This window comes from Rhinatrema bivittatum, chromosome 5 (genome assembly GCF_901001135.1).
Source record: "Rhinatrema bivittatum chromosome 5, aRhiBiv1.1, whole genome shotgun sequence".
NCBI lineage: Eukaryota > Metazoa > Chordata > Amphibia > Gymnophiona > Rhinatrematidae > Rhinatrema > Rhinatrema bivittatum.
In genome coordinates this window covers 227628597-227652344 of record NC_042619.1, presented here as the reverse complement: position 1 = coordinate 227652344, position 23748 = coordinate 227628597, and the positions used below count along the sequence as shown (strand labels likewise).

The 23748-nt window shown below is 46.8% G+C and overlaps 1 protein-coding gene across 2 annotated transcripts in view; it reads right to left on the bottom strand.

Annotated features, from left to right (window-relative positions):
• The window catches only part of PHEX (phosphate regulating endopeptidase homolog X-linked), a 275511-nt gene that overhangs the window by 34901 nt on the left and 216862 nt on the right, over positions 1 to 23748 (bottom strand). For both annotated transcript variants that reach the window (XM_029603400.1, XM_029603401.1), the window contains exons 15-16: positions 23006 to 23064; positions 5107 to 5161 (exon numbers count right to left, since the gene is read on the bottom strand). In XM_029603400.1, coding sequence (XP_029459260.1) covers positions 5107 to 5161; positions 23006 to 23064 — 114 coding nt within the window. The remainder of the gene's footprint in view (positions 1 to 5106; positions 5162 to 23005; positions 23065 to 23748) is intronic.

Below are 23748 nucleotides of genomic sequence, written 5' to 3'. Positions count from 1 at the left end.
CTTTTTGAAAAAAAAAATCCCCTGTACTGATATTTGCCTGCATTCTGTCCCTGTGAATGGCACAAGTGTGCGAATCATTCAAGAAGCCTCCATTGAGGTTTTCAAAGAACCTTCCCACCTCCCTTTTTGCTACTCTGTGCAGAACCAGAATATTCAGCCACCATCAATCTAAAGAACCTGAGAACAAAAATGGTCATGGAAGGCTTGATTTTCTGAACCACTAGCACCTAAAACCCTGCTCTACGAGCGTAAGTGGCAGTTTAAAAATTCGATCAGGGGCTCGTGTACGTAACAGCACATGTTTAACTCAGTTTCACATGCGCTTTTACGTGTGACGAGGAGAAGGCGTTCCAAGGAGGAGGAGTTGGGGGGCAGAATTACGACTCGCATGCATCACTTTTTTATTTTAAAAAGCAGGCGCATAAGTTGGCCCCACACAGAGACTAAGCTCGGCTGAGAACAAGTGTAACTTTGTGCAAGTTCATAGGTAGCGGGTACTCTGCCAATAACCCGAGGATCTTCAAAGCGAGCTCTCACGCACAAGTTTGCTTTGAAAAAACACTTGGTGTAATCTGCGTGTATGATGTTTTCTCAGACTTTACGGCTATATGGTCTGTTATATGGTCTATTATATAATTATATGGTCTGTTATATAATTACCCTCTTGCTGTTTTCTCAGATGAAGAGGTAAAGGTACATATTTGATGTTTTTTTTCTACATCGGTTTTCCTGCATTACTCTTGCGAGCAAGTATCGAACGCGACATTTCTTTGTTAAGCTGATCTTCAGGAAACTCAAGTATTCCATGGAACAGTGATGACCTGATTACCCTAATGACTGTAGGCCACAGTCTAACGGAAGGAAGCCAAAAGCTTTTGAAATAACATGTTATTAAGGAACATAATGGCCCTTAACATGTTAATTGCTTGTTTCAGTTGTGCTCTAGTAGAAAGTGCTCATGAGTTTTTTACTCCACCATCATCCCCCCACAGTCCCTTCTCTGACAATTATTTTCTTTGTTATTTCTTCCTGGAAAATAATTTGCATTTGATAAAGAGAAAAATTTCTGCTGCTGCTGCTGCCTCATAATATGAAGATGTTCATTAAAGAGGTGAAACTGTTCTCATAAATCCAAACTGTGGAATCATCTGTAATGGTCACTAACACAGAGCGAAGGCGTAGGCCAGTCGGGAATTTCACCCCGAGTTCTGTGCATCGTGAACCATGGCTCCTGGACTCAGAAAAAGGAATAAATAGTGGGATAATAGAGCAGAGCTTCCCAAACCTGTCCTGGGGATGCCACAGCCAGTCGGGTTTTCAGGATATCCAACAATGAATATGCATGAGGTAAATCTGCATATCCTGAAAACCCGACTGGCTGTGGGTTCCCCAGGACAGGTCTGGGAAGCCCTGAAATAGGAGGGTCAATATTCAGATGGTTTGTCCGGCTAAGTTCAGGACTTAGCCGGACAAACCGCAGGTTTTAAATTCCCACCTACTTATCCAGCTGTATAGCCGGATAACAGTTAGCTGGATGAGTTGGACGCATGCTGGGGGTAGCTGGATAACTTATCCAGCTAAGTCTGGTGGGCCAGAGAGCAGCCCTATAGTTAGCCGTATAAGCTTAACCAGCCATCTAGGACTTTATTAGGCTATATTCAGCAGAGTCCCTAATCAGCAGTGCTCTGCTAATTTAGCTGACTGCATTTAGCTGACTGTATTTAGCTGGATAAATAGTTTGCTTGCCACGCTGCTAAATGTGGACCTCTTCACTCTGCATGTAGCCTTTGTTTTACACATGCCCTCTAAGCAGTTGCAGCTCGCTACTGTTGTAGACAGGATATTGGACTACCTGGAACTTTTGATCTGATCCAGTTTGGCAATTCTTAAAGGGAAAATTTTGAAAGGAAAATGTAAACGCAGCATACTATCGTAGCAATTTTCAAAAGCCCATTTACCCGTGTTAAGTGCATTTAATGCGGGTACAACCTATTGACAGTTCAATGGCATATATTGTAGCCTTTTTCAAAAACTCTTGAAAATCGCTACATTATATGGTATTGAATTGTCAATAGATTTTACCTGCGTTAAGTGCACTTAACGTGGATAAATGGTTTTTTGAAAATTGTTAAGATAGTATGTTGCATTTACATTGTCCCTTGAAAATTACCCTATTAGGTTCTTAATGGGCTTCATAGATGATACAGAGAATACCAAAAAGCTTCCAATAGTAAATCTGAAAATGTTAAGGACAGCAATCAGTAAGGCTGGCAATAGGTGCCAGAACTAGTTCCTTACTCTCCCTGGAAAATTTTGCTTGGTGCGCTCATTTAATATGCAAATTCATCACATCAATATTTGTGTTAAATAATTCAGGCCAAGAAGATGATGGTAGACTGAAACTTACTAGATTGAACTGGGTTGCCCATATAAGTTTCTCTTGTTTTCGGGAACGGTTTCATAGGTGTTAAATTTAAAATATCTGAATGCAATCTGCTATGAAGTATCGAATAAATAAAGAAATAAAATTTGTTGTGAGTATCTGATCTAATACTTGAGAGAGGGTGTTTACCTGGATAAAATGGTCTGACTAAAAATGTCCCCTCCTCAAAAGCTGCTAAGAGTCGTGGCACAGCCTGTGAACCTTTTAGTCACATGAAAAGGAGGCTTTTCTAGGGAGGCGTTTAGATCGGGGTAAGTGAGGGGGAGGTTTGGCAAACAGTATGCAGAAATTAGATTTTGTCTCCCGTCTGCCACCCACACACATAGCATGGGCAACGCACGTGCACACTTTTAGCACGCGCATTCCGCACTCTCCGATTTACAAACGGAAACAGTAAGGGCCATTTCTCTTTGACAATCTGGATAAAGTTCGTAGCTTGAAAGCGTCCATGTAGTTTACAACTACGCCTGGCTCTTTGATGATTGCCCTCTCAGGGGCCACATTTATTGCTTTGAGATTATGAATTTTACAGATTTCTGTATTATTTATTTTTTCAAATTTACTTAGGGTTTTATTGCTTATATTTGTACACCACTCACATGCTTGCCAAAATTCAAAAGCATGTGCATAAGAGCAAACCCCTCCCCAACTCTGCCCCCAGAAATGCCTCCTTCCCCCCCCCCCGAACCCACTGTGAGTAAAATTATGCACGCAGAGGCTCTGCTCTCGTATTTTCTCCTGCATATGAGGCGGGCAGTTTTCTAGAAGCCCATTTCTACAGGAACAGCCACTTCATCTGCAGGAATGGCTTGGAAAAAAAAATGAAAATTGCAGACTGTAGGTGGCACCAGCCTAGATATAGGCGGAGTTTTTGTTTATAAACTTCTGTCTCCATCTGCTAGAGGGGGGGCAAAACCCAGGAGTCTGGACTGATCCTGGTACGTACAGGAAATCCATTTTACACCCCTTTACAGGCCTTTTGAAAATTACCCCAGGCATTGTGCGCATCAAAGTACACGCAGAAGCAATCTTACAAATGCTTTTACGTGACCTTGAAAGAGGCGCGCCTGGGTGTGGAGTTAGGGATGGGGAAAACCACTGATGTGCGCACTTTGGGGCAGATTTTAAAACCTGCGCGCGGGCGCAGATTTGTTCCCGCAACCCGGCACGAACAAATGTACGCCCGATTTTATAACATGTGCGCGCGCGTATGTTATAAAATCCAGGGTCGGCATGCGCAAGGGGGTGCACAATTGTGCAACTTGCGCGTGCCTCCGTTCCCTCCGCCCCGCCCCCCCGCACCTTCCCCTCCCTTCCCCTACCTAACCCGCCCCCCAGCCCTACCTAGAACCCGCCCCCCTTACTTTTGTTGAAGAAGTTACGCCTGCCGGGAGGCAGGCGTAACTTATGCTCACCGGCCAACGGCCGGCCCACGATCCCGGGCATAGCGGCAAATAGCCGCTGTGCCTGGAGGCTCAGGCCCCGCCCCGGACCCCTTTTTGCAAGCCCCGGGACATACGCGCGTCCCGGGGCTTAGGCTCGGTGCGCGCAGGGGTAGGTTTTCGGGGGTTGTGCGCGTATGTTACACTCGCAACCCTTTGAAAATCTACCCCTTTGTAAAATTGAAAGTTTGCACGTAAACGTATGTGTGACCCTTTACCCCTGCTCCCCACGCGTTCGGGAACATGCAAGTGTAGGTTGCTCAAGGGCCTGCGCTTACCCACTAGTTTTCAAAGCGGACCGATGCGCGTTAAGTCCGCTTTGAAAATTAGAGCCGAAGTCTGTGTGCACTTTCTACATATGTGACTCATGGACTACAGAAGTTGACTACACCAGCTGATATAGAATTGGGCTGCATGCGCATAGTAGTATTGGTCAGAAAAGGCCTCCAACATGAAAAGCGGGTGCGAGCACGTTTTCTGCAAACAATTTTCAACATAAAACTATGCATGCACTTTCACTTTGAAGATTGGTGCAAAGCTCCCGGGGGGGGGAGGGTATGAAAATTACACCCCATAGTGGAGGTGTAATTCATGCTCACTGCTCCTGAATCAGAACCGGTGTGTGAATGAAGCATAAAAGGAAAATGTGGATCTGAAAAAACGCCATCAAAAATTGTGTATTTATGCCTGCAAAATCTAAGCCAAGGAAATCTGTGGCACTACTGACATGACAGAATCTAATCTTAAGACCGATGCTGCTTTTACTTACTTTTACTTGATAAGGAGACGTGCCAATCCATAACTCAACACGCTGGTATACAGATGCAAAGAAGCAGATTTTATTGAAGTCATGGTGTAGGTGGACACTAATAAAGTGTCGGGCATTTACCAGGAGACTGGAGGCACGCTTTCAGCAAGTCATGGAATTTAATATTTGTTGCCATGCTGCGACGGTTAATAAATGAACCCATGAAGGCTGAATGTTTCAAAGACCAAATACTGCTGCTTTTGTCAGTGCTGTGCTTCTAAACAGCGTATGCTAAATGTCAAAGTGATCAGTTTATCAGAAAATCCAGTTTTTGCAAATGTTAAGGCCCAGTACATAGTAAACCGAAATAAATGCTTTACAGTCGGGATGGGGGGAGGGGGGGGGGTGTTTGAGAACCAGGATTGCAGTATCTTAAAGAACTGCAGTGCTAGAATCTGGACTGCTCAACTTACCGGGGATAGTCCTTGCCCCAGAAGAAAGGTTTCTGGAGCTCCCCTGCTGGGAATCCTACAGAAACAAAATTAGAAAGATAAGAACAACAGTATAGTAAATGTATTCGCCCCAAATTCAGTACCTAGAAAGCTTTCTGACAGAAATATATTTTGTGATTAAAAACAATCCATCCCTTAGATGGTTCTAGTTCCAGTTGAGACATTTCCTCACCCCCCTCACCTCTGGCTTAGGACACTTAGCTTAGAGCAAGATACATAGCAAAATACTAATATCAGTAGATGGTGGCAGATAGAAACCAATTAGCCCATCCATTCTGCACAGTTTCTCTGGTCTTCCCTGCTAAGGATGTGTCCCGGCTGCCGGTGGTAGTGTGGCTAGCACTGGAACCCACTGTGAGAGAAGCTATGAGTTACTGTGACTGTTAAGTGCTGTCAAGGTGCAACCTTCCATGTATACAGTACACTGTCTACTAGAATTTTATAGCTGTAAGGGCAGTGGGTGGGGGGAGGGGGATTCAATAGGACTTCTATGGTACATTTTGAAAAAAGAAATCTATGATAAGGAGACAAGGGCAACAAAGACGGAAGAATATTAGGTCCAAGTAGCTTTCTAGACCAGGGATGGGCAAACTGAGACCCACCTCCCCCATCCTTCCAGTCTGCTTACCTCCCACGTGTTCGCCATAAGATCCCACCGGCTGCCACAGTTTTTAAAAATGGTCTCCTGTTCCACAGTATCAGGCAGATACAGTAAAAACTGCGGGAGAGCCGGCGCTTCGAGGGGAGTGCCTGCTCTCCCGACGCACGCCCAGGCCACTCTCCTGGGCGCGTGATCGAGTGTTTAAATGAGGGCCCGCAGTAAAAGAATGCGCTAGGGGCACTAGTGCTTCCCTAGCGCCTCCTTTTTGACAGAAGCTGTTTGACAGCCGACGCTCAATTTTACCGGCGTCGTTTCTCGAACCCGCTGACAGCCACGGGTTCAGAAAACAGACTCCGGCTAAATTGAGCATCCGTCTTCCAACCCCAAGGCTGCAGGCAGATTTAAAATTTTTTTTTTTTAATTTAAATTTTTTTTTAAGTTTTGGGGCCTCCGACTTAATATCACTATGATATTAAGTCAGAGGGTGTACAGAAAAGCAGTTTTTTCTGCTTTTCTGTATACTTTCCCTGTGCCGGCCGAAATTAACTTTTGCCTTTGGGCAGGCGTTACTTTCTGTATCGCACGGGAATAACCAATAGGCCCATCAACAGGCATTTGCATATTGTGGGCGCTATTAGTTTCGGGAGGGGGGGGGTTGGCCGCGCGTTTTCGACACGCTATTACCCCTTACTGTATAAGGCAGTGGTCCCCAAACCTGTCCTGGAGGGCCACCAGCCAGTCGGGTTTTCGGGATATCCTCAATGAATATGCATGAGAGAAAATTTGCATGCACTGCCTCCACAACATGCAAATTTTCTCTCATGCATATTCATTGTGGATATCCCGAAAACCCGACTGGCTGGTGGCCCTCCAGGACAGGTTTGGGGACCACTGGTATAAGGGGTAAAAATAGCGCGTCGAAAACGCGCAGCCAAACTGGGGCTAAAGGTGCGCTCAGCCGAGCGCTCCATACTGAATCGGCCCAAAACAGTTCTCTGCTCCTCCCCAGAACACCGCGCATGAACCAATGGCAGGCACGTGTTCTGATGACATCACCAGGCTTCAGGCACGCCCACTGAGGTGACCCTGCTCACGGAATGGGGAAGTTCCTTGGGTTCCCGCTCATTCCATTTCGCGGCCCCTTCCCTGAAGTCTTCGCCACGATTGGCGGGTGGTGCTGTCAGTCAGGGCATGGCATGGCCCGAAACGTGAGTCTCTGGAGCCCCGGTCTGGTGTGGGAAGCTGGTGGCTGAGGTGGGGGTGGGGGACTCACACAGACTGGGCTGCCAGCATGAAGCATTACACTGCCTGGTGCCCCCAACACCACCACCACCACCACCTGGCGGGTGCAGAGAGTGCCAGGGATATCCACCAGGTGGGAGGGGGGGCAGAGCTTCCGCTTGGTCAGGGACCACTGTGCACGCGCTATCCCCTTCGCAGGCTCTGGTCTGGTAACAGGCACCAGGTTTCACATATTTTCCCCCCACAGCATTGGACAATGGAGGGCTCACACAGCGAAACTGGTTTCTTGCCCAGCTCTGACAGACTACGGAAGAAGCCCCTTTTAATACGATAACAGAGCAAATCAATGGGTGTACTTGAACAAGCAGTAGCAGCTTGCTCTCTGAACTAAGTTGCAGGCTAGTTGTTGGTCAGGGCACACGTTCCAGACAGATAAACAGAAGAAAAACCAGAATGTGAAGCAAAAAGAAACAGAGGTCATCCTCGAGGACACCAGATGGACCGGACTATAAGCCTGGCTGGGCCTTACAGGGGCAAGAGCCCGGCTCCCTGGGCAGGGGAGGGGCAGCAAAGACAAGAAAGAAAGTGACCCCGGCAGACTCCATCCTGCCAATGGCCAAGGAGCAGAAGAAGCCTCGGGGTGAGTGAGAGTGAGCGGGAGAGGAGGGAAAGAGAGAGAGGGACAGTGTGTGTGTGAGAGTGAGAGAGAGGAGTATGAGGGAGAGAGGAAGAATGTGTGGGAGAGGGATGTGTGGGAGAGAGAGAAGCGAGTGAGTGGGAAAGAAAGTGAGAGAGAACTGTTTGTGATGTAGAAGTTCCACAGGGGACCTCACCCCCCCCAGTCCTTGCTGCAGTGAAGAGCCAGTGACGTGGCCCCGGTTGGAAAAAAGTTGCCTACCCCTGTTCCAGACCTCAGTACTTCAGTAATTGAAAAAATACATGGCAACAGCTCACAGCGTGATAGTGCCTGATTAGTCCCCTGTGTTTGAAACACTCCTTTGCACACCAGCTGTGCACTATACCAAATCCTTTGCAGATTAAAATATCCAAAGATACTTGAATTATCGGAAAGTACACAACCAAGACTAGATCCCTAGTTCTCCTTTGGGATACAGGAGGCAGTGGTTACTATGGTTGGTCTGCTGTTCTGTATCATTAAAGCGCCTAATTATTATACCATTTAAATTTTATTCTGCTCAAGCAACGTAGAACTGTACATGGGGTGATGGTTTTTTGGTCTCGCAGGGTCCGTGCATCAAGGCTGAGTGGCTTTTCGCTTAAGCAGAAGTAATACGAGATTGTACTCATCAATCTGGTCAAGCTCTGATTTATTTCTTCATGGAAATGTTTGCCAGATGGTACCCGGTGATACAGGTGAACAGTGCTGGGAGCTTAAAATCCAGCCCTGGCTCACCTCCCCTGGTATATGCAGCTGCCTTTTGCACAGTGTCAAATGAGCACATTCACGGGTTCAGTTGCTGACTAGTAAATAGAGTTTTCTAGGGGAACTCTAGGCAGTCATTGAGTTAGCCTGTTAATCAGTGGAAGGTCCCTGAGACAGCTGCCTCTGACATGCTGCAACATGATGTTCCTCTCCTCAGGCTGCACCGTCAAGCTTGCACAGGACTATTCCCTGTGACCCTCCAGGCCCACCACTGTTGCATGTCTTAACCCGCCTGGAAAGATCTCTCAAGGTCATGCTGCACCCCCCTAGACAGAAGAGAACGGAAGATGACAGAAATTTGGGAAGATAAAGAAAACTTGGGTAAAGCAATAAAGAAAGATTTAGCACAGAACAGAGAGAAGGCAAGAATTAGGAAAGAGGAGGATACAGGAGGAGCTGCAAACCAGCAGGCAACCGAAATACAGCACGGACCGTATGATGTGCTGCAAAGGTAAAAAAAAGACAAGCGGGGCAGGTTCATACTGCGCCGCGAGCACAACATGGGAGAAATCGTGCGGAGTGTAGCAGGGCAGAGGTAGGAGGGGGAGGGGGCGAAATGGGAGAGCCAAGGGAAGGCGGGAAAAAGAAGAGAAGGATAGCAGAAGAGGGGGAAGGGGCACTGGTGCTTGAGGAGCACAAGTTAGTATGCTGGCTCCTCATTGGCCTGGTAACACAGGGCAGGCTGCCTGCCAGATACGACAGGGCAGACCTGAGGGAAGGAGCGCCCGAGTTGTTGTACCTGGTACAGCGTGTCCAGAGAGCGGGAGAAAAGAGTCCGAGATGAGGAAAAGTGGCGGGCGAGGCGGAGGGCCAACGACGGGCCAGGTTGTATAAAAAAAAAAAAATAATAATAATAATAATAAAATAAAATACATCAATAATTAATTAAATAAACGGGGGGGCGCCGGGACCCAATAGAGGCGTTTTGCTGTGCGGCGCAATTGAGCGCAGGCTGAGCTTCCCACCCCAAATTCGAGCGAGATCCTGCGGGGGCTAATATGCGACAAGCGACACGGAGGTGGGGGCTCAAGGAGGGAGGCGAGACAGCACAGGGAGAGGCCATCGAGGCGGGAGGGCCTCCCCGTTAGACCTGTTTTTGTGCACCTCAGGGCAAGATCAGATATGCAGCCGGGGCCTTAGGACGACGGACGGACCCACACCTTTCTTCTGAGTGACAGAGGCTGGCGGGAGCGAGTGTAGGCAGAGGAGAAACGGGTTGCAAGGCCTAGGTCCCGACGCCCATTTGGGCGGGAGTGACAAGGCTGTGTCGGGAGGCGGGGGTGGGGACGGCCGGAGAATTTGAGTGATGGGCGATCAGCACAGCAAGGCGGTGAGAGATTAAGGAAGTCAGCGCTCGGAGAGGCAGAGCGGGGAAGAGGAAGGATAGGGATGTGTAGAAAAGGGACTAGGCCATAGCAGAGGCCTGCACAGCGCTGAGCTGCGAGGGATTGTTGGCAAAGCGCAGGACCGCAGCACGATTCCTGGCATGCGGTGTGTGTGTGGGCGGAAGCAAGGGGAGTGCAGTGATCCAAGGACACGACGGGACAAGGCCGAGTGGAACCAAGGTTTTTTCCATGGCCAGGCCTATGGGAACGCAGGGGTGAGGGTGGTTCACACGAAGGGACCATAAATGTGTGCACGGGAAGGAAAAGGGGAGGGGGCTAGGGGGACGGAGGGGAGAGGAGGGGGCATTAGATTGATTAGCACAATAGGTAGCCCAGGGTTTGAGATAAAGAGTCCGGTACAGAGTCAGGGAGCGAGCAGGAGCAGGTGGAAGTACAGGGGTCTTCGAAGATTTTACCTCAGGCGGTTCTTCCAGGAGAGGGCCACGATATTAAAAAAAAAAAAAAAAGAAGAAAGAAGTCGTAGACATGATCATCCATTAGCCAGCTATCAGGCATGCGCAGCAAGACCCAGAGCAGCCATAAGGGCTGCGGGGTAATATGAGTGCGGTGGGGACAAGGGGTTAAGTCCTAGTGGTGCGGGTTGGGCCTTGGGTGTCGGAAGGCGCACATAGGGATGAACAGGGTCGACAAGCAACGAGCACGCAGACGGAGGCATATGCCTTTGTTTTATGGAAGGTCTGATGTCCACAAGGCGTGTGGCTGAGAGTAGATATTTTCAGGAGCCGGGGTGGAAGCGTAGTGGGCGTGTTTCAGGGCCCAGTTGGCACCGAGCATGTGGGGGGCTGAATTAACAGGCGGTGCAGCAGCGGTGAGGCCCTTAGAGCAATATGATTGAAAAGGGGGACTGGGCCAGAGAGTGCGTTGGTTCGTCGTGATGTGGCCAGGTAGTCGTTTGCTAAGGGGACACAGTACGATTGCAATAGGATTGTTTTCATCTTTCACAACTGTTGGACGGGGAACCCAGCGGTCAGATTTCGGGTGCTGCGGGTCCTTAGGGGTGGGCATGCAATGAGGTATAGGGGAACACAGAGTTTTGAGGTTACCGATGCGTCACGTGGACGGGAGCAGGGTGTCGGCGGAGTTAGCAAGGCTGTGCTGGTCAGGGTACGAAGTGGCACTGTTTTGTAGCTTTTGCGGGCTTTCTTCGGGGCCCGGAGGATTGGCAATTTTGGTTGCTAAATTGCACCATAATGTGAAGGAATGGGACGCACGTTACTAGTGGCAGCAAATTTCTAGGCGGGCAAGCTACGCCGCGTGGCTGAAGTTGTTTCATCTACAGTTTCAGCCTGTTCCGGCAGTAGCAAACAGATATGAGGAGGCGTCCGGAGGGATGGTCCCTTCTCGTACACAAAGATGGCTCGTTGTTTACGCGGTAGCAGCCGGATTACCAGCGGCAGGGACTCACATTACGGGGCGGCGAAGTCCAATGCCCACCGGTCGGATGTCCGGGCAGAGGGAAGGGGTCAGTAGGGGTCGGGTACGGGGTTGGGAGGGGGGGGAGGTGTTCCAAGATCACTACCTAGTGTGTCTTCTGTTTCAGAGCTCTTGGAAACAGCGTGTGACAGGATGTGTCTGGGTTTGCGGGCCGTTCGTTTTTTCCTAGAGCGCAGAGAAGAGCATGGAAACGCCCGCAGGGGGAGCACCGGATCTGGAGCATGTGGGACGGCCGCAGGCGTGTTCTAGTCGGCAAGGCATACTTTGGGAGGATCGTTGCCTTTTATACGGGGAAAGTGGATGGGGTGGTAGGGGGGGATTTTGGGTAAGCTATTCAGGGTATCGGGCGGTAGAAGCAGGATTGTGCAGCGGGGTCGGGCTTCATCCGTTTGAAGTGGGGATAGACTGGTTCAATAACTCCCTGCAATAGGTGTTGGAGAAGGCAATTAGTAGGGCAACAAGTCGACATAAGTCGGCTTGTCAGTGGCGGGAAACCCGAGCCCATGCTATGTTGGAATCCTGGGGGGGGGGGGAATGCCTCGTGCAGCTGGGAGGGGGCTGCTGCACGGTTTGGCTGGAGAACCCCTGGGCTAAGGTTCACGGCAGAGCTTGCTCTCGCTGGTGCGAGGCAGAACAGGTGGGAAAGGGGGGGAGGGGCAGCTCCACCACTGGGGACAAAGTGGTGGAGGCCAAAAGGAAAGGGGGTATAGGGGAGGGGCATGTTTGCTATAGCTAAAGTGAATTGTAAGGGCTCGGGTTAGTTAATAAACTGTGGCCTAATTTAAAGCCAAAAATGGTGTTGTGTGTTCATTAGGGGGGTTCGGGACAGCGAACGGAGTGCAAGTATTTCCCTCCCCATGCTATGACAAGTCAGTTCCTTTAACTTACAAAATAATCCATAAAACATTTTTAAAAACTGAGGAAAAAAAGGTTTGACCAAAAAAAGCTTACTATTATTAATTTACTGGATGTAAGAATAATGCAATAAATTTGGTAAAAAAAAAGGATGTTTCACACAAATAAGAAGTTTTTTCTGTGATGGGTAAGAGCACGGGGCGTTTCAGGATTTTACAGATTTTGGAAGATTTTCAGTTACAACCCTTCCAGAATCCCATCCTCCGTCTCTTGTCACAGAGAGCTCTGTGCAGTACAGGATCGGAGTGCCCTCCCCTAGGGCTGTCTTTAATGGTAAAAACATGTCTGTTAAAAAGTGCACCAGGCTAGGCTGTACCTGCTTCTTTTCAGCTGCATCTGACGAAACCCTTTTTTTTTTCTCTTTTCCTCTGAGTGACCTTCTGTTGCAACCGCTGGGGAATCAGTGTAAATCCACTTTAAAAGCCACTGTGAAACTTTCCACTCACTGTAATTGACTTGACGTAAATCTTCTTTAGATGGAAAGAGCAAGTTGTTGAGAATAAGTTTCACTGGTAGACTATTCTTTCTTGCATTTGTGTGGCAGGATTTGAATTCCTGCACTGATTTTTTTTTTTAATGAAGACTTTCTCTACAAATAGGGCTGAACATACAAACCTACTTAGGTGCATAACGCCACAGCTTTATTTGTGTAAACGGCTGTTCGAAAATGGCCTCGGGCTTTGTGTGCATAAAGTTGCACACGTTAACTGGGGAGAGGAGTTCCAGGGGGGGTGGAGCTGGGACTTGCATGCTTTGCAAAGCAAAATTTAACAAAGCCCGGGCACATAAATTCAACCACACAAGCCACGCCCTCCTAAGAGCAGGTGTAGCTTTGCACTGGTGGGCTTGTGCGTACAGAGGGGCAACTGTTATCCGAGCATTTTCAGAGCAAACTTCTGCACATGTTTGCTTTGAAAATGTGGGATAAAGTCTGCGGGTAAAAGTTGTTGGCAGACTCTAGCCCAGCATGGTTACAAAACTACCTTCAAAAAGTGCAGGAGAATCTCATTCTCTCCTTGCTGTTGTTGAAGCTAAATCTGACTAGCCACAAAAAAAAATAAAGATTACTAAGACTATTTTGTAAATTAAATAGAAGTGAGGGATTGGGAAAATGTTTTACAGGTGGCAGATGAATCCCCTCCGCCTTGATCTACCCAACATTAATCTATACTATATATATATATCATGAGGTCCACAGTCAGCCACAGGCAGTCTGGGTAAGTTATCCAGTGGCGAGGCTGCGTTGCTGAATACACCTGGATGAAACAAAGTTATCTGGATAACTTTAGGACTGCTCTGCACATGAGTGAAGTTTGTGGGGAGGGAGGACAAGGGGCACGAAGGGGGACATTGCCCTCCCTAGACCATGTACCTAGTGCCAGGGTTGCTAATTTAATGATTTTGTGGCTAGATTTGGCAACTTTAAATTTTGCATTGGGTTCCCTAATAACTGTGCAAAACTGGAGGCAGGAAAGCATCACCCTTTTATGTCCTTCTGATGGTGCGTCCATTCCCACCGACCAATCATAGGGGGTCATTTATCAAAATGCGCTAAGGTGTTTTTGCATGCGTTAAGGGCTTATCGTATGTGAAAAGCCCCATTAACGCATGTGATAGCACCATATCGTATGGTGTGATGCAAATTTCAAAAAGAGGAGGGGTGGGCTGGGTTTGCCAGTCTGTGAAATGCTATTGTACAGACTTAACTACACCTTCTTACATTATGGGGTGCTGTTTGAGGGGAGGGACTAGCCATGACATCATCTCCCTAGATAGGTATTTGTATGCCAATGGGAGGCCCACCTAGTAACTCGAGGTGAGGTTTAGGTACTAGTGTAGGGGGTTAAGGGCCACTTTGACATTCAATGTGAGATGTACGAACAGAACAGTGGTCTCTTGTGAAGATTTGATGGCCTTTGGAGTGAGGAAACTCACTCCAAGATGAGATTTGGGCAATGTTCTCTCCATCTAGCTTGATGTTACCCAGGTAGAGTGTCCATCAAGCTAGGTGGAGAGAACATTGCCCAAGATGTTGTGAACATTGCCCAAGATGTTGTGAAGATTTGATGGCTTTCACTCCGAAAGCCATCAAATCTTCACAAGAGACCACTGCTCTTTTCGTACATCTCACATTGAATGTCAAAGTGGCTCTTAATCCCCTACACGAAAACCTAAACCTCACCTCGAGTTACTAGGTGGGCCTATCATAGGGCTACAAATACCTATCTCGGGAGAGGACACTATGGCTAGGCTCTCTCTTGCTCTCTCTCATTACCAGTGGTTGAATACAACAGTATGGCACTTATCACAAAGTCTGAAAATGTTATCGCAGTTTGTGCTAACTTAGCTCTTTGCATAGGTAATTAGTGCAACTTGCAATAGACTGTATATTAGCATAAAACATGCCCCTTTTGCTATCACATGCGATACTTATCGCATTTTGATAAATCCAGGCCATAGGAAGCAAAGGCCAGGAGTCAATCGGAATGTGCGGGACACCGGCAGCCAATGGGAAAATGGCATAGACAGTGAAGGTGAAAGCAAGCTTAGTCACAGGAAGGGAAGTGGGTGAGCCAAGAAAACTCCTAGGCCTGCAACTGATGTTGAAGGGGGAGAGGAAATTACTGAATCTACACAGGCAAGCCCTCCATGGGCAAAGCCAGTGAGTGTACAAGAGAGCGGGGATATGGGGGGGGAGAGAGGAAAGGTCACTGCGGCTGGCTAGGGAAGGGCTGGCAGCCGGTGCAAGAACCTTATATGGTGCTACAGCAGTTCCTGCTAGGAGGGAGATGTGGGGAAGCACTTGCTGATGAAGCACATGAACAACAGCTGAAGAGTGTACATGTGTGTGAGAGAGAGAAAGAAAGTCCAGGCCATGCGCACCCAAGATGCAGCATATGCATGGCTGCTGGAGGGGGTGGGAGGTTTATTATGTTGGGACTGCTGAGTACCTGTCATTGCTCTTGTGGGAGGTGAGTGTTTATGTTATTGTTAGGACCCAAAATGTCCAGACATCAGAAGTAGGAAAAAAAAGCATTTTATTCTTATTTTAATGATTGGAATATATTAAAAGAGATACCCATTTGCATAGCTAACTTAGTTTATTGCTCAGCTCAGAAGGAAATGCATTTTCGTTTCTATTTCTCCCGTGTTTTATTGCATGCAGAATCTGGCTTCTTGGAAATTCCTATTTTTCTCTGTGCATTTCTAATTCTGTATTTGCCGAAGGTCCATCTGTGTGTGAGGTGAGGTACTAGCATATAGGTTCTGTGTAGGGATCCATAGCAGTCCAGCTTATTTTGTTTTCCCAACAGGAGGTATATTGGTGTTCTAGGACCTGGTGTAATATTTGCAGTCTGCATCTTTATGCAGACTGCAAATATGCAGACTGCAGACTTTATGCAGACTGCAAATATCCTGGGAATTAGTGTTGTTCTAATCAATCTGAATTCGGGGGGGGGGGGAGGGGAAGAAAAAGTTCACCTCCCCCTGCCAATCTGACCTCCCTACCTCTTTCCCCCCTCAAATCAAGCAGTCAGAATATGCCTATGGATCCACAGCAGGACCAGATTTATCTGGATACCTTAGTTGGATAACACTGAATATCAGCATCTGACTAAGTTATCCGGCTAAGTCAGACCTGCTCCATACCACCCCCATAACTCCTACAACTTACAAACTAAATTGTTATTCAGATGGCAACATAGCCAGATAAGTCGGAGCTGGTGAACATGGGCAGGAATGTCAAAAGCCATGGTTTATCTGGCTAAGTCCCAAACTTAGCCAAACAAATCATCTGAATATGGAGCTAAATACGCTTAAGCCTTCAAAATTCGTGGTATCCCTCTGCCTGTCTGTGCTGTTCCAGCTTGGCTGTAGACCATGCCTTCTATGCCACAGAGTGAGCACTGTGTGCAGAGCCGCAGAGTCGGAGGGAAGCAACCAGGAAGGAAGAGCACACCGGCAGGTGGAGAACTAAGGAGGGCGGAAAGGGGAGGAAAACTGGCATTGGGTTAGGGAGGTGAAGGGTCACATATCCACCACTGAATTTTCAAGGGTTTGCAGCTAATAACAGTAATAGATCTGTTCCATTGCTGCCTGAGAAATTGCCATAAAATGAGCTAGGGTTTAAAAAGTTCCGGGAGGAAAAGTCCATAAAACATTGTTAGCCAGGTAGACTTGGAAAAGCATTGCATGTCTCTGGTTATGAGTAAAAAGGATTGGATTTATTCGTTGTGATCCTGCTGGGTACATTTGATCTGGATTGGCCACTGCCGACTGCCGAAAACAGGATGCTGGGCATGATAGGCCTGTGACCCAGTATGGCATTCCTTATGTTTCTTAGAAGGAGACAATGTGTTATCCACCCCTGAGTTGTCTCCATGAATATATCAAAAGTGTTATGGCTCTAAAATATGCTGGGATCTTGCCTGACTGACAGGCATTATGGTAATGCAAACTGTTATAATTTACTCAATTAAGCCTCAAAAAGTGCATCCTGGAATATCCATCCACTCATGGAATCAAACAAAGGGGCTGCCACAAATTTATTAACATAAGTTATATTTATCATTCTTCATTCAGGAGTTTTGAAAGCCTACAAACCCTTGTGTGGTGAAGTCTATGTACCTCAGAGGAAGGAGAGGTTAGGACTCCAAACAATCCAGAGAAAACAAAGCAGCAAACGAGGTACTAGGAACCACAGAAAAACAGTTGCAAAGGAAAGGAAGAAGCAGAGGGAAAGGGTGATCCTGGGGTGGTGTTCTGGATGGAGGAGGGCCAAAGCCCCATTCAGACCGGCAGCCCTGCCCAGAGCCCTAGAAAAAAAGAACAAGCTAGGCTGGAGGAGGAGGAGGAGGAGGAGGCTGTGGCAGAGAAGAGTCCCAGCTAGTTTATTTAGTTTTTTATTAATTTATTTAACCAAAATTCAATTTCTCGCCATTCGAACAATCATCACGGCAAGGAACAATTTACAAAATCCAGTAGGTGGAGGAAAGTACTGGAAAGGACGGAGAGAGTGGGGCTTGGCATGACCTGAGGAGAGTGAAAGAGGGGGGGCCACTCCAGGAGCCAGGGTGCATCAAGCCCTGAACAGGCAGGACCCAGGAGAAAAGACCCAAGGTAGGCGGAAGACCCCAGAAGAGGTGGCGTGGCTCGGGGACCAACATCCTGTCTGAGAGGACCTTCTCCTTTCACACCTTGCAACAGGATATGTACGTGCGTAGGGAGGCTGTAGACAAGTGGTTAAAGACGAAAGAGAAGGTTGAAAACTCTGGCAGGAGTTTCTAAAGAAGAAGAGGAATGGGAGCGAGCAATTCTCCCACCCCTAGCCCCTCCAGTATTTGGACATTTGTTGATAACAGATTCAAAACACTGATTGCCCAAAGTTATTAACTCGACACAGTTCTCTCTGGTTTATTGCCCCAACTTGACCACCATCATCTTGGGGTCCCATGAGTTAACCTTACCTTTTGGCATGATTTGTGAAACGTTACAGCACCGTGGCACAATAAAACATTGGTCTTGGCAATACATTATTTAAGTGGATCACGGCAAAATGTAAATCCTCCGAGCTACCTAATGTCTAGACAATGGCAAACTGTGTGACTGTTGATAAGGAAACTATCAATATTAGAAAATAAAATGTGAAAATAACATTTTGAGGATTTTGTTGTTGCTTTAAATAACTGTGCCAGCAGCGAGGTCTAGCAAACTTCCACTAACAGAAAGCGATCTCAGGGTCTCTCCACTGATTGACTGCTGGAAAGATGGGGCTGAGTTAATGAGAGCACTCACATGGCCAACATTGCTGCCAATAACAAGCTCCTTTCCGAAGTACTCTCAGCCCTTAATCACTTAACCTTTCATAAATGACCTTCAAAATCGACTCTTTTTACCAAACTATTCCAATAGGAAGTTTTAGTAATTGCTTGCCTCGTTTTATTACACGTATGCCAAGATCACTGTACTGCATCTTAAATTCTGGTAATTCTTGGTTTACGTCGGCAACTTTTTGTGTACACCTGGAATGGGATATGAAAACCCCCAACACTTCAAGGCGCTGAAACCTGTCAGCAAACACCATATTCTCTATAAAGAGGGGGTGTGCAGGCATGCTCTTCTGTTGGGCACAGAATTTTGCAAGTGAGCAGCAGCGGCAGCAACAGGGGTCCCCCTGCCCCCAGCATCAGCCCCCTATCTCTAACCCTGCCCTAACCCTAAGTATAAGCCCCAACTCTTAAGTATAACCCCACACCTAACCCTAAATATAATCCTAATCCTAAATATAACTCCACTCCTAAGTATAACCCTACCTTAACCCCCAACTCATGAAGCGATTCCTAAGGATTTTTGCAGTTGAAAATAAGTACTCTAAGAGTTTATGATATCAGGCTGTAGGTCAGGGCTTCTCAAACCTGTCCTGGGGACCCCACAGCCAGTTTTCAGGATATCCACAATGAATGTGCAGGAGATAAATTTGCATACTATGGAGACTCAGTATATACAAATTTATCTCATGCATAATCATTGTTTGATATCCTGAAAACTGGCTGTGTGATCCCCAGGACAGGTTTGAGAAGCCCTGCTGTAGGGGGTTACACACAGGAATAACATTTATTCATATTTCTTCCTAGAAAGGGTGGTGGAGGCATGGAGCAGCCTTCTAATAGAGATAGTGGATGCAAAACCAGTGCTGGAACTGAAGAAAGCATGTGATAAGTGCAGAAGACCCCAGGTTCCTAGTCCATTCCTCTACCCACTAGTGACTAGACCGTTCTCTCTTCTGGGAATTTCTCTTGGTGGAGCTGCTATTCTGGTGTCTCCTTTTTCCCAGGACTGATTCTATTTAATTATTGGATGCAAAACATCATTCTGGAAAATTAGTCACAGGTGGTCAGCCAAAGTACCTCATCAGTAAACATCCATCTTTCCAAAAATCAACCCCATTGCCTCTTAAGGAACTGAAAGAAGCAGCTGCAATTCCAAGCAGGCTAGAAACCATATATATTCCTAATTTGCAAATAGGTAAATCAGAAACCAGAGAAGAGCCCCAACAGGATTACTTATTGCTATGCCTGTAGATGTAATTTACAATAAAAGAGGGAACTGGTCATTAGGAAAATCAGAACAGCTTGAATCTCTTAATTAACGATATAGCTAAAAAAAAAAAAATGCTAATTCCGAAACAGCTCTCTCTCAATCAGCCTTCAGGACGCCAATGAACGATTTCAAAACAACTTCATCAGTAAACCTGTGATTAGCCTGCTCGTTAGGGGCTGGCAGGGAAAATGGCTCCAGCAGAGTGTCCAAAAATCTTTTCTTGAAAGCAGCAATTACTGTACAGCGGCTGCTCCGCTCCCTGTCCCAGACTTCGGGCTTTCAGCAGCGGCAGCGGCACAGTTCATCGCGAGGCACATGCAGCGTAGACTTCGGAGATTATGGAAATGCCCATTGACGAGCATTGGGTCAACTGTCATTTACTACCAGAATGTTAATTTGAACTGTAATGTTTATATTTGAGAAGGGGAGGCGGGGGTCTAGCAGTTTTATCCCCCTCCTATGGACTTCCAGCTCAATCAGAACTGTCCTCCATTGACTACAGCACCAGAAGTCTTCATTCAGAACTACCTGGGGGGGGGGGGGGGGGGGGGTTTATATCCTCTTCCCAGTCATTGCAGTGACAGTTCTCAGCCAGGGGCTACGTGCAGTGCACACAGCACCTCTTCATCTTCCCCGATCCTCAGCTTCTTCCCTTTCCTTCCACCTTCTGCCCTATTGAAAGGCTGAGTGAGACAGGGAGAGCGTGCACTCAGCATTGGCAGATACTAATTTTGAATACTGGGAGCAGCAGCAGTGCAGGAAGTCGGGGGGGGGGGGGGGGCCTTGCAGCAGCCAAGGTAACCAAGCCAGCTGGCCCACCCCACTCCGACTTCTCCCTCTCTCCTGTGTTTGTATTTCAAGGAAAATGGACCACTGTGACAAGGTCACGTGTGTCTCCCACCTCCTTTCTCCCTTTGTTTCAAAATTTGGGAGAGAGACTGCTGGAGCCTTCAGCGCCTCCCTAGCTCTTCCTGGACTGTACGAGCCCTCCTTCATTGCTGCGCTGCCTGCTCCGAGGAGGCTGGTGCACCCCACAACAATTTTTGTTCATGTGGGTGTGCCTTGGGCTCGAAAAGGATGGCAAACCCTGCAAGAGACCACAATCTATCAAAGCAGGGCTGGCAATGGGTCTGTGCATTAATATCGCTGAAACAGTTTTTTTTGCATACGGTTTTGCTTACCATTTATGCTTTTTCTGCTATGCCCTCTTTCCCCATATTCAGGTGAATTTTCAAAGGAGCTATGCGCGTAAATGTAACATGCTATCATAGCCATTTTCAAAAGCCATTTACTTGAGTAAAGTGCACTTATGCAGGTAAATCCTATGGACAAATCAATGGCATATACTGAAGCAATTTTCAAAAGCCCACTTACTCGAGTAATGCACATTTATTCGAGTAAAACTCAGTTTTACTTGTGTAAATGCTTTTTAAAATTGGGCCCCTTATTGGGGGGGGAAAGACAAAAAGAAGTGACTCAACCCCTTCATCTGTCAGCGCATACCTGATAGATGATGGCTCACATACGTGCCACGCTGAACATAAGAACATGCCATACTGGGTCAGACCAAGGGTCCATCAAGCCCAGCATCCTGTGTCCAACAGTGGCCAATCCAGGCCATAAGAACCTGGCAATTACCCAAACACTAAGTCTGTCCCATGTTACTGTTGCTTGTAATAGCAGTGGCTATTTTCTAAGTCAACTTAATTAATAGCAGGTAATGGACTTCTCCTCCAAGAACTTATCCAATCCTTTTTTAAACACAGTTACACTAACTGCACTAACCACATCCTCTGGCAACAAATTCCAGAGTTTAATTGTGCGTTGAGTGAAAAAGAACTTTCTCCAATTAGTTTTAAATGTGCCACATGCTAACTTCATGGAGTGCCCCCTAGTCCTTCTATTATCTGAAAGAGTAAATAACTGATTCACATTAACCCATTCTAGACCTCTCATGATCTTAAAGACCTCTATCATATCCCTCCTCAGCCGTCTCTTCTCCAAGCTGAAAAGTCCTAACCTCTTTAGTCTTTCCTCATAGGGGAGCTGTTCCATCCCTTTTATCATTTTGGTTGCCCTTCTCTGTACCTTCTCCATCGCAACTATATCTTTTTTGAGATGTGGCAACCACAATTGTACTGAGATATACCTGTATAAATTTCAACACATCTTTATTAATCTTTTAATTTAATACAATTCAGTAATTTAAGATCATAAACTATTTTAAAATTACACCAACACTCATCACTCATACCACATTCACACACCCTAGAAAATTAGATTAATAAAGATGTGTTGAAATTTATACAGGTATATCTCAATATTGTTTATTCGTAAAGAATTATACCTGTGGGTTACCCATGTGTTGTTATATTGATTTAACCACAATTGTACACAATATTCAAGGTGCAGTCTTCACCATGGAGCGATATAGAGGCATTATGACATTTTCCGTTTTACTCACCATACGGCCGTTTAGACGGATAACTCAAAAGTTATCTGTCTAAATGGCAAATCTGGCATATTCAGCCACTTCTCCGGCTAAACAAATAGTTATAGAGTTATCATTTAGCTGCATTTAAAAAAAACGGGCATTCCGGGGGGGGGGGGGGGGGGGGGGATTGAGTTATCCAGCTAACCTAAGCCTGGAAACGCCAGGTCTGCATAGCACAGTGACTCCAGCTGGTACTGGGCGGGTGGGAGGGCTTCTGAGGAAGGGTGACTGCATGGCACGGGTGGTGGGAGGCATGGAGCCCGGGCCCGGCAGCAATATTATTTTTATTGTAAAAACACATTTCTTGGGGTTAGGGCAGTGTAGTGACTTGTGTTGGGAGGTTGGGCATTGAGCCTGGAAGCCGGCGACTTGTTTTTTGCTTGTTTTTTTATTTTCACGGGTGCAGTTACTTACCGGATATCTCTGAAGATATCTGGGTAAGAAGCTCATTATCCAGCCACACAAGGCCGGATAACTTTAGGCCTAACCGGCTTTATTCAAACAATGGATATATGTAGCTGGATACTCTAATCAGGTTTCCAGTAACGGAAATTAAGAAAGCATGGGATAAGCACATGAAGGGAAAGAGAGAAATTAATTGGGGGTCTATGGCATTATACCAGGAAATGGAGTGGGAAGACTAAGGGAGCCTTATGGTCCTGATCTGCCATCAGATTTGGTGCTTCCACAATTAAGCGTGCGTGCAAGCAGAGCCCTACAAGCATGGGCAGAATGAGGGGGCTCTACACAGTTAGATTTACCCATACCTACCATCATGCTTTTATAGCTCTCATGTGGCCCATATAGACCAGGGGTGGCAATTCCGGTCCTCGAGGGCCGCCAACCAGTCGGGTTTCCATGATATCCCTAATGGATATGCATGAGATAAATTTGCATACAACTGAGGCAGAGTTCCTGCAAATCTCTCTCATGCATATTTATTAGGGATATCCTGAAAACCCGACTGGTTTGTGACCCTCGAGGCCCGGATTTGCCCAAGCCCTGATATAGACGATAGACTTTGCATTTTGCACCAGCACCAGAAACCATGGCCATGAATCAAGTGCGTCTGCCGGATCAAACCTGATCTAAATTCATCAGGAGCACAGTTCCTCGTCATCCTGTTTCTTGTCAGAAAATATAGGACTATACAGGTTTATGGTACTAAAGCATTAAATTATTATTTGCCACCTAAGTGGTTGAAGGAATAAAGGGGTACTCACGGATCTGGTTGGTAGAAGCGCTGTAGAAGGCATTGACAGTTGTTGGGCTAGTAAACCACCTATATCAACAATAAAATAATGATAAAATACTTGATTCAGTCATACCTGCATTTATCTAGGGGCTGCATTTTCAAAAGGATGGCCAGCATCCTACTTAGCTGGTTAACTTAAGCTGCTTTGAAACTGGGCGGCTAGATTTAGTCACTCGGCGGGAGGACATTTAGTACATCCCTCAGGGATCTTGCTACCTTTAGTTAGGTGGTGAGATTTCCTTGAATGTCAGTCCACTGGCTGTCAAGGATTATGCCTTGGCAACGAAGCCCCGAAGGCCTCTCTCAATAAGGTCATTCCCCTGGACTCATTAATGCCAGCACCGCACACAGGAAAATACAGCAGAAATGCATTAGCTTTTATTTATTAACATCACAATCTGTCCAGAGCCTGCCTTGCATAACGAGCAGTCAGTGCTGGTCTATAACCACGGAAATAAAAGCGAGCACGTTCAAGTAACCCCTCTCTTCTCTATGGTCATTTTTTTTTGTTTTGTTTTATTGGTTCAGGTATCAGCCCACTCATATTGCTGCTGTTCCAGGCGTTCTCCCCTCTGATTTGTTCTGACAACACATGGATGGATGGCAGATTGCCCCGACTGCAGCACCTGCGATGCTCCTGGAGTGTACTAATGTGGAAGCTCATAGCCAGCTAACTGTGCCAGGGGGCGTGAACAGTAGGAAATCAGTTTA